The sequence below is a fragment of the Thunnus maccoyii genome, chromosome 4 (assembly GCF_910596095.1).
Source record: "Thunnus maccoyii chromosome 4, fThuMac1.1, whole genome shotgun sequence".
Classification (NCBI taxonomy): Eukaryota; Metazoa; Chordata; class Actinopteri; order Scombriformes; family Scombridae; genus Thunnus; species Thunnus maccoyii.
This window is the reverse complement of record NC_056536.1, coordinates 998,671-1,010,579: the sequence shown is the minus strand read 5'-3', so window position 1 is coordinate 1,010,579 and position 11,909 is coordinate 998,671. Positions and strand designations below refer to the sequence as shown.

General features: G+C 40.1%; 1 protein-coding gene across 1 annotated transcript in view; it reads left to right on the top strand.

Moving 5' to 3' along the window:
• Positions 1-6,163: 6,163 nt before the first annotated feature.
• Positions 6,164-11,909, top strand: part of LOC121896505 (voltage-gated potassium channel subunit beta-2-like) — a 43,711-nt gene continuing 37,965 nt past the window's right edge. Inside the window, exons 1-4 of the mRNA XM_042410439.1 lie at positions 6,164-6,188; positions 6,966-7,021; positions 7,372-7,712; positions 9,558-9,601. Coding sequence (XP_042266373.1) covers positions 7,372-7,712; positions 9,558-9,601 — 385 coding nt within the window. The 5' untranslated portion in view covers positions 6,164-6,188; positions 6,966-7,021. The remainder of the gene's footprint in view (positions 6,189-6,965; positions 7,022-7,371; positions 7,713-9,557; positions 9,602-11,909) is intronic.

Here is an 11,909-nt window from a genome sequence, read left to right as displayed (position 1 = left end):
TGAACATTTTGATCTGACTAAAATTATGGTTGGTTAGAGAATCATGTTGGTTTCCTCATTGCCAGAACAGAACTCCCAACTAAGCAATGGCAGACACTCACTCTCAAGATATGTGGGCCGTTCCCATCAGGAGACCTGCTTGTTCTCACTGACTAATATTCAAAATAGGAGGAAGTTGACATTGTTAAAAAGCCCACCTTGGCGAACATAATTAAATGAGAAAGTCTTTTGTAAATCAGTACATTTTGAATGACAACCATACTCTGTTGTATGTGAATTCGAAACATGCTTCAAGGAAAATGGCGTTATGTAAACATCCTCGTGACTCGTCTTGTAGTGATGCTCACTCTGAATGTAAACACTGGCACCCTGAACTTGATGTTTTTTGGTAACACTTTATAATATTAATATTTAATATTAACTAATGCATGACTCGTGATGATTTAATGCATGAATTAATGCAGAATGTATCATGAATTTCTGTTTCTCACCATTAACAAATGAACATGAAGTCACTATGACTTTAAGTGATTAGTTCACAATTAATAGATCATCAGTTAAGGAATATTAATTGACAGTTAATTCATACATTAATTGTTATGCAACCAATTTATGTAATGTATATACATTTTCATGAATATTGGACATGTAGACATTCCTGTTTCCATACCTACTAATTATACTTCATGTTGCTGTATATCATGTGTAGACCACACCATATAAATTTCATGTAAAATCGGATGTTTGTCACATAAGGCTGACTTCCTGTTGTTAGTAGGTAGCGCTATAACATGTAGATGTGTTCAGGCTGGGACTCTTATTAAGCATGAGAAATATGGGACAGATTGGACAATGTAAAGTGGAGTTACAACAACTTCCTGTTTAATGCCCCAAACATGTTTTGGGCAAAATTGACCAGCGCACCCTACGCCAAGGGCATTCCATTAAAATTGAAAAGCTTCACAATTTAGCATCACAAAGGCTTTTAGATGTTACCTACCAAATTTGAAGTGGCTCGAGTTAAATCTCTAGGAGGAGTTCATTAAAGTACAATGTCTGTCAAAGGCTTCACATTGCAAAAGAAATGGCTGACTTCCTGTTGGACTTATGGTATGGCTCCAAGAGGCTTTTTTAAAGTCTGGAGATGTTACATATCATTACCTCACTACCAATTTTCATAAATATACATCAAATTTAAAAGTATGAAATTTTCTAGGGGTTGCCCTTGAGCCATTTTGCCACACCCAAGCCCAAGATCATATCAGATATCAAGTCACGCCACTTCTGATGCATGCTCAACGTTTTGTGAGTTTTCAAGCACCCCTACCACCTCAAAGATGCTAAAAGAAATTGGGGGTTACTATAGAGCCAACATGCCACACCCAAGTCCAATTGCAAAATCAAATCCAAATATTTACTAGTATAAACATGGGCTCAAAGCAAGAGTTTTCACTTATCCTAAAGGCCCAAAACATGTATTTGTAAAATGAAAATTGATGCATGAAATCCAAAATGGCTGACTTCCTGTCTGGTGAAAAAAATTCAAAAAATATGTATTATGACCACGATGAGAGCAATGATCCCACTAAATTTCATGAACATCAAAGCAACTTTGTTCCAACACGGCCCTGCATTTGGGGGTGCTATGGAGCCCGTTGGCCTCGCCTGTCACTACTGTCACTACAGAATTTTGCAATTTTCGCCAGTTCTGACGTGCCAATTTTTGTAAGTTTTCAATCATCCCAAACCCCTCGGAAATGCAATGGTGTGGGGGAATGATAATAATAATAATCTTTACAAAACAATAGGTTCCTCACACTCTCATGCTCAAGCCCTTATAAAAAAAAAGCCCACGGACACATAAAATAGAATACACACTGAACAATAACAGTTATTCAAATGTTGCAAATTCACCCAAGTCAATGTCATCACACACAGACTGAGTAGAGGCTGCAATCCCTCCTCTCTTCCTGTTTTGTCTGACAGAATGATAGAAATGATAGTTTGGAGGATAAGCCTCTATCAGTGTTGCCACATCAGTAGTGCTGTTTAGCCAGGTCTCAGTCAAAAACATATAATGCAAATTCTTTTCAGCTATCAGGTCATTAACCAAGAAGGATTAGTTAGTCAATGATCTGACATTCAAAAGAGCTAATTGGATTCTGTGACAGGAGAGGAGACTGGTTGTGGCTGAACATTGACCAGTTTAAGATTACTGAGACAGATACTAGATGGTCTGTGATTGCTACGATGTGTTTGACCATGCCACCAGCTGTTTAAGATCACCAGAATATTTAATGAAGCGGCATAGGGTCTGTCTCATCTCTGGTGGACACCTGAGTGGAGATGAGTGTAGTTTTTGCTGTTAAATAGTTAATTTATGTGACAGAGTTTTAACTGACTCTTTCATTGGTGAGTATGGTGGAGGGGAGGGGGGGGGGGGTCATTCAGAGACATCCTCTGAATGCCTTGAGTTATGTGCAGCAGAGGGTCTGGTTAGGGGGTTGATTCAGGCTGTGTGTGTGTACTGTCCTTCACACTTATCCCCACACTTTTGTTTGTGTTTAGTGTCCCAAGGGCATGACGTAGATTGGCACCAGGGAGTCTGGATCCAGTGATGTTTGGATGAACCCCATCAGGTTTAAAGTGGTCTTTACAGTTCCAAAGAATATTGAAATTGTCAATAAACTTTATTCCATGGGTGAGGCATGCTGATGTCAGCCATGTATTCAGGCCAAGGAGTCTGCTAAAAGATTCAATTCCTTTCCCAAAACTTGCTACTGGTCCAGAAATGTATAAATGTTGCAATTTACAGTTGCTCAGTTTTTCCAGTAGCAGGGAAAAGTCTTTTTTCAGGATCTCAGAGCCAGTTTTCCTTTGCAGAATGTTTAAAGATCCAGTGAAACATCTCTGTTAGCTCCCTGACAGATGTGTTATCCACGGTTAGATTTTCAGTCCTTGCCATTTTTACATGCTTGGTTATAGAGTCCTGAATCAGACTGGTGTCTGGCTCAGGTGCTGCCTTTCTTCTGGCACTCAGCCTAGCAGTGGTTTTTGGGCTATTCTTACATGTTGGTTAGCCTTAATGTTAGTGATGTGATTGGCTTCCTTGTGTTCAACATTGTTAGTATTAGTCAGAGGATCATACCTGTTAAGCAACGAGATTTCAGGTGGTGGTGCTCTCTTATTTGATTTCTTGCTGGATTTGCCTCTGTAGCAGCTGACATCAGACCAAGTCCTGGCTGGAGTTGATGCTTTTGGTCTGGCGCCAGTGCAGTGTCAGCACGAAGCGTCATTAGGGAAGGCTGGTTTGGGATCCTCCACAGTTAATCCAGTGGTGTTAGGACATATCCAGGGGAGCGTATCAACTAATCTGAGTTGCTATTCAATCACCAGATCAAAACTAAACTTCTGAATGTCAGTGGACAACCAGCCACAAGCTATCAGTCAGGATGTTGCTGTTTTCCTAACTGAAGCTGCAGGGAAGGTAAAGGCATGAGTGAATGCAGATAGATATACATCAGCAAAAACAGAAATTCTTGAAACCATTTGAACAAGACCCACAGAGTGATGTCAACTGGAAAGGAAATTCTATGTTTCTCAAAAAGGATGGCAGGCAAATGATGAGTCACGGGTCATTTGTGAAACTCTGGATTTTAAACAAGGGACAGATGTTATTTAGCATCTATGATGAGGAGGAAAGATGAGGGGTGGACAACTCAACGGAAGAACATCAGGCAAAGAATCTCTTTTAATGCCCTGAAACTAACATATAGAGCACGAGATGGTGACATGAAACCACACAAGGGAAAGTAATTTTAAACATTAAACAATGTTATATTATTCCAAGCAAAATACCTCTATATTAGGAGAAAAATAATGTTTATATGTAGCTAAACAAACAAACCCTAACTCTAAATATTAAAAATGTGGATGACATGAAATATACATAATGCATATTTAAAAAATCAACCAGCATCTGTTCTGCAAACCTGTTCCAACATGCAACTGATCCACCAGTCATTTGTTTGAGAGGCATCAGATATCCACAAGACAAAGAAACCTCAAAAGGTGCTTGAAGGGAAACACTTGGTTCAGGGTGCAATTTCAAAAGCAATATACCCAAACATAGATTTGACTTATTTTACTGTCAAAAAAGACATAAATGAAAAAACATGATAACCATAGAATTACTCTCAGTGGAAATTTAACTTTTCAAGCAATTCCTATATGCAAGCATGGTAAATAAAGTATTGCTGCATGTATAAAAATTGAAATGTTTGAAATGTGGAAAAAAAAAGTGAAACAATTTCAATGTAAGTTTTTTTTCAATAAATTTGATAATAATGCACATGAAATGTATGCATTTTAATAACAATATAGATATGAATAAGTGAATATAGATGCAAAAAATTCACCCAGTAACAAGATTTAATACTTGAAAACTGACAAATGAAATGCAAATAAGGTGATCCTGTTGCACAGCCCTGTAACGTATACTTGTAAAGTATCATCCTGTAAAACAAACACTGACCACAACTTCTTGAGCTCAACAGACTGTGCGAACCACATGAAGACGCAACCTCAAGATACCGAGATAATTCTTAGTAAATACTGTATGTTGAATGGCAGTGACTTCCTATTTGTGGTCCAGTCCTGCCCTCTGGGGGAGCACCTTTGCCTGCACAAAGGGTTTGGTGTCACCATGAACCAATGAATGAAATGTCCTTTCTGGAAAAAAAAGTGAAAAAATAAACATTTAGCTGAATTAATTAAAAAAAATACAGTAAAAGATACAATTGCTCTCCAAGTCCACTAATATCCAGCATTAAAGCATTATGAGAGAATGATAAAGGATGATCTTAACTGTTTAAGATGGTCAATTTTAACTTCAAGCAGTACTATAGTGCATGAGCAATGTGAGCCAAACAGAAGTATGACTGTACAATATCGTTAATGTGTCCTCCATAAACACATGCGTTTAATGTCTCATTTGAGAGGAGAAAGAATTTGTACATCAGGCAGATTTCTTAATATAGATAAACCTCTAGATGTAAGTCCTGTTTGAGAATGATCCTAGGGATATTTATCAATATGCAGCTGTTTCATTCAATACCACAGCTCTACATTCATAGTGAAAGTTTTTACACCTTTCAAATGCTCTGTCATCATGTGTTTTGCCACAAAAACAAGGTAAATTTCAAATGACCATAAAAATCCTGACTGGCATGGTGGGGTTTGAACCTGCAAAAGATGGTTCTGAGCCGGGTGAGATAACCACTGAACACCCGGAGCTAATAAGCCCCAAGACAACAAGGACTAGACCACCACTTGAAATGGACTGGCGGTCGTCTTATCAGTCGTTACCATTAGGTCTTTACCAACACTGACATGACAAAATACATGAATATATCCTGCATAAACAAACAATTTTAAGTTTCAAGCAAGAGTTTGTAGATCATAAGGACAAAGCTAAACAAATATCCAGACAAATTACTGTGTAATTAAAATAAATAAAAAATGTTGTGGCAATGCTCTGCTATTTTGATGACATGACGATGATGCTCAGTCATATCACTTGCTATTTCTCTGAGCTTTGAATCTGGCTGAAGGTGAAGTCTGAATATTTTTGTTGGCCTGTCAGTCTTGATGGATATTAGGAAGTGGTTTGGTTGCAGGGAGGAAAAATCTGTGGGATGCGGTTTACAGGAGACTTCTGTCACTGATGATGGTGCCACTGCTACCAGCAGCCAGGCTGAGGAAGCTAGTAAGGCTAAGACTTTGGTGGGAATGGCAATCTTGATCTGGAGCATGGCACTGACTGTTGTGGAATCTGAGTTTGTTGTGGCAAAACAGTTCATTCACGCTGAGATGGACCAGGCAACAGAGGGAAAAGTGGACACTTTCAAAACTGCTTTTTAAGCACAACAGTTTGGAGGTCATGCCAAGTGTGATGAAAGCTCTGAAACTCGCTTTGACATTCGGTGCCTCTACTGCCACATGAGAAAACTCCTTTCCAACGTTGAGGAATGTTTTCACGGACCACAGACAAGCCACGCTCGGCCAAAGGACCCAGTTGGTGCATCTGGCCTTGAGAAGGATCTAACTCGAAAGTACCGAAATTAGTGGAAGGAGACAGTTATGAGGAGATTCAGTTCCTAGACTTGTCAAATTCAGCTCTTCTAAAGGTAAGTTCAGTGCATTAATATCAGCTTCAGTTTATATATAATTTATATAGTTGTATATTTTTTTCAGTAGTCTTGATGCCGTGATGGGCTATGTATGGATAAGATACGTTTGAACACGTTGTATTTTAGGGATGTTGTACTGTGGGGGCAATGGTGGCCTAAAGATTAGAGAAGCAATCTTGTGAGCGGAGGGTCACCAGTTCAATCCCTCGGACCGGCAGGAAACTGATGAAGCAGCACTTGCCCCTCCCTCATGACCCCCACTGAGGGGCCCTTGAGCAAGGCCCTTAACCCCAACTGCTACTATGGTTGTACTGGCTGTACTGTGTGAATGTGATCAGGACTTTCTTCCCTCAGATTGTGATTGTGATTGGAGCAGCAGTGTTTGTGATGAAGTTGCAGTTACCTGTGTGTAATACTGTATGGTGTGGGATAATGACCTGTGTTGTTTCTGTTAAGTAGCTGTGCGCTAATATTGTAGGTTTAATTTGTATTCTAAACACATATTGCCTGCACTTTTTAATTTGTCATGGTGCTGACCTTGTGTACACCTGCATGAATATGACCAGATGTTACTCACTATACTGTGAATAAGCTAATCATTATGAAGCATATTAGAAACAGCTGATGACAATCAGCCAAAACAAGCAGGACTTCAGTGTCCTGTGTGAACGCTCCATTTTAGCAGAGAAGATCAGCTGTGAGACTGTCAGTTCTCAAAAGATCATCTTGTCTTTCAGTTGTTCCTTCAGCCAACACTGCTATGTCTCTCCACAGTGAATTATCTTCCCGCATGCCACAATTCCACAGATGTCTACCAAGGCACCCAGTATGTGAGTAAGGATACTGCACAGTTTCAAAAAGCATTTTCATGTGCATGTGTGCACGTTTATCTTTTCCTCTGCAAAGCACATCAGTCCAACACATCCAATACTTTCACTCACCCATAAATGATTCAGTGTTTGTAATTCATAATGCAGACAGCAGAGACCATGAAAAACAGCTGTGATTACGTTACAAGCCATGATACACAGGGCAGTAGGAAGAGATGAGTGTTAGGATTATCCTGCTGATTGACACCACCTGTTCCTCTGATAGTCTGTGTGGGGCTATTTGTAGACATGGCTTTATCACACTCCTGTTTGGTTTTGACACCAGATTTTGTTTCATCCTCAACTTCTAGATGCCCAAGCCTGGGGGTGGAGGAGGGGTGCCACCTGGGAGTCGAGAAAACATCGGGATATGTCGAAGCAGTAGTGTCAGCAGTGGATGTAGTGGATCTGGAGGCAAGATAATGTCCCTGTCGTCTATGAATGAGAGTGTCCGCAGTGGCCTGAGCTGCTTCTTGTCAGAGCAAGCACTGGAGCAGGAAGAAAGACAGCAGCGCAGCAGCCAGTTAGCAGAGTTCCAGCGTCTGAGGGAGGTTCGTGCAGCTGCTCAGCACAAAAACCTGGAGGATTTCCTTAGGATGAACCATGTTTCACTCAGGGAGAGCATGTCTTATGCCACTGGCATGACTTACAGGTAAGATGAGGCCAGATATGGTGCACATATGCTAGAGAAAGTCTTCAACCAGCCACTTACAATTTAATTTAAAAAACTGAATTCATTCCCAGCAGCAGAGTTCACTCAAGCACAAACATCTCAACAAAACACTAGGGCTGTGGTCTCCTGGTCCATTAGTTGGTAGATATGCTCTTGTTGCTCCAAATTCTCATTGGTCAAATAATCGCTGTGTTACTTTCATAAGGAGAAAAGTGCTACATCGATATCTTTCCAGGATTAATCCATTATTTCCTGCAGCGGGAGGGACAGGCTAACAAATTACCTGTGAAAACGGGGTAAACGGGGGTGTATTCAAAACACCCCTGTTGTTTACACAACTGTGAACTCGCCCAACCTGATGGAGACTGCTGGGTCTAACTGTACTCAACGTTTACTGGATCTGTGTTTCTCCTATAATTATAAAAAGGAGAACCCCGCCAGGCCAAAAAAATATATTTTTAATGCCAAAAATAATGCCAAATATCCATTCATTTGTAAATCAATAGTGTTTGGGAGCCTCTGTGAAGTGTTGTTCCGATACGTGTATCAACCTCTGTGCCGCTGCCTAGGAAACTCTTGGTAGCGTATTACGAGTATTAGTGTTATCACTTAGATTGGATGTTTCTGTCTTTATTTTAAATATGCTAATTCTTTGATTATATTTTTGTCTTTATTGCTTTTTATATTCTTGACTCTTAATTATTGCTGCTCACTGCCATCGATTCCTGTGACCTGCGTGTTATTCCTGCCTGCAAACCAAATCTCCTTCAGGATAATAATAAAGTTGAAAGTTGAAGTTGAAACGTGTTGTTCCAACTATGATGAGTCAAAATGTTTGGTGTGAATAAGGTTTAGTTTATACAGTATAGACTCAGCAGGTAGATGTATTTAATTTAAACATGATTGCACTCCCACTGCACTTTATTAATGATATTATGATAATAGCTAATAACTAATAATATGATAAATAGTTTGGGCATGAACATGTAGATTTAATAAACATATTAACTCTGTTGTGAAAGGTTGCTTTTTCCAGCTAAGAAACATCACCAAACTGACACCATTCCTCTCATTTAATAACCTGAAGATTGTCACAAACGCCTTCATTTCCTCTTGGCTGGATTACTGCAGTGTTCTTGATTTGGGTGTTAGCCAGTCATCCTCGTCTCGCTCGCAGCTGGTGCAGAATGCTGCTGCTAGACTACTAACTGGTACCAGGAGGTGAGACAGCATCACACCTGTACTGGTGTCCCTGCATTGGCTACCAGTCAAGTTATAGGACTGAGTTCAAGGTTCTGCTATCTGTTTTCAAAGCTTTATGTGGTCTGGTGCCCCAGTACATCTCTGAGCTCCTCTGCCCCCTTTCCAACCCCAGATCTCTCAGATCCTCAGACCAGCTGCTCCTGGCTGTCCCTCAGTCGAGGCTGAGGGTTAAGGCCAGTCGCGCATTCACAGCCGCCCACAGCTTTGGAACAGTTTACCAATTTCAAATAAGTCCTCTCCATCTGTAGACACTTTCAAGGCTAAACTTAAGACCCACATGTTTTCTCACGCCCGTCGAGTGTCCTTAAGGTTTTATGTTTCATTTTTTATTCTTCTGTGTTTTCCAGCTGTTCCTTTAATTATTTTTTGTGTATGATTATGGGATAGTGTTGTTATGTTTTCTCTACTGCTTCTTTGCTGTCACTATGTTATTTTATTTTTCATTTTATTGTACAGCACTCTGGTGGCACATTTTTTCTAAATGTGCTTCATAAATAAACTTGATTTGATTGGATTTATAATTAGCTGTTCTCACTGGACTATGATTTTTTTCATCAACAGAAATCTGGGCAAATCAGGGCTGAGGGTTTCCTGTCTTGGATTAGGTGAGTGCATGCATGCATATCTACTATGACAATGAGGCCATCTGCATGTCAACATTGTTGAGCATGCTGCAACAGATTTATTAAACCTAACAATAAATCACCTGGTTCACAACAGTTTTGGCAATTCATATCTCTCTCCTCTCTATCAGGATGGATAACATAATTATTATTTATCAGGAAATATCACGACACATAAATAATAACCTAATTTCAGTTCTGCTCAAACTCAACACACACCAAACCTCCAGCTACAGATCAATAAGCAATATATATATATATTTTAATTTTTATTGCATTTGTTCAATATATGACAGAATGTATCAGAAACATAGGAGAATAACCTTAATAAATGAAATGCGCTATGATGGGATGCTCTGTCATCATGTATTTTGCCACAAAAACAAGATAAATTATACAACTCAACACGTTACATCACCACTGTCACAAGCCTAAATTACACAACAGGTAGTTCCGACCAAGCAATCTGATTGGTCAACTAGATATTTAGAACGTGTTCAAATCAGCATGACAGCACACCTCGCCGTGCTCAAATGAAAAAAGCCTCATCACTAAAAATATCACTCCGCCATTCACTAGAACTACAGACTGTGACATCACGCTAACAACAACAGTCACTTCTGGGTAGACGACTGTTGGTTGATTTGAATTGCAGAAATATGTGAACTTGGCAAACTTGTTTTATTCTGTTGTCATTTTCAGTCGTAACTGTAATGTTCGACGAACGAAGATATACAGTCAAACACGGTGGTCCGACCTATCTGACGTTTCTGCTGGCTTTATTTAATGAACTGTGTTGCTTTGCTAGTGTCTATCGTTTGTTTTGTTTTGTGGGAGATCTGCGGTGAAAACCCAGAGCTTTGAGTTGTCTTTCTTTTGTGTTTGTGAAACTGGATTGAACTGAACTGATTAGGGGTTGTGGGGAAAACAAAACGGACCCTTTACCGAGTGGATTGAACTCTGAGACTGTGGGACGAGTTACACACACACACACACTGAAAAACCCGAACACTCATACAGAGCAAAACTTTGCCATTTTCTCTTCAGTTGAGAGTATATCTCAGCTTTCACTCAGCTGTGCTGGTGTGTCAGTGACACGGCACTACTAGCTTAAAAATATACACACACGCCTCACAATATGAATACATTTTGTTTATATCTGTTAGAGCCATTTGTATCTATGTGTGTGTTAAGGTCATTCCCTGGTTGCCACAGTATGTGGCATATTGGACAGCAGCATATGGAAATGCATATGTAGAAGAAGAGGCAATTACTCCTCAGGTGTGCTGCTTACCAGGAGAAGCACACAGTTTTTTGACGGCTGTTTAGAGGCTAATCTTTAAGCCTTTTTTTGTTTGTTTTCATGCAAGTTATTGGTGTAAGTGTGTGTATAGCAAAGGCTGTATTGGTACACGGTGGTAAATAAATACATCTTAAGCACAAGTGTGCAGATGTTTGATTTACCACATGGAGCCACGACGTGTCAATTACATATCTCGGTAACAGCCCCTCACTGTGGCTTAGGTTTTTTTTGTTTTGTCAAAATCAAGTGATGGATGAGCGATGGTGAAATGTGGGGAGTGATAAAAATCACCAAAATGAGGAGGTCTTCCAGTCTTTTCAAGAGCCTGATCGTACAAGCAGTTGTCTGCAGGAGTGAGGTGACATCGTCCATGTAGCTTCTTAGTGCTAGTAGACGCTGTCCTGACGGGCATATCACTCCTTGGACCATCTATCTTCCATTGATCAAGATAATGTTGAGGGTTGCCATGAACAGGGTAGGTGAGATCAAATAATCCATTGCTATGCCTTTTTTGAGCTGCTGCCAACCAATCGTGGTTTCCTGAGTTGTGTAGCAGACATAGAAGTTGATGAAATAGGTAGATACCTAATTTTGGATGCAGGTTGGTATGTGGAAGAAGTTGCGGGTGAAGGTGATGAGCTGGTGCAGGACAGATCCGTAGGCATTTGCCAGATCCAGCCAAACTACGTGGAGATTTGGTTTCTCACGTTTGGCTGTCTGGACATGTTCCCAGATCATGGTGCAGTGTTCTCAGCAATGGAACCCTTATACCCCTGCCGTCTGACAGCTGGTGTCAATATAGTTATTAGACAGGAAGTAGCTAGTTGTGGTTCTTGCCACCATCATGAAGAAAATCTTCCTTCCACATTAAGTAGGGTGATGCCTCTAAACTGGCTGATGTTCTGGGAATTTTTCTGTTTGGTGAGCAGAGGGGGATGTTCTTGATGCTGTTGCAAAGTTGTCCTTTGATGTGATTCTCCAGCTACT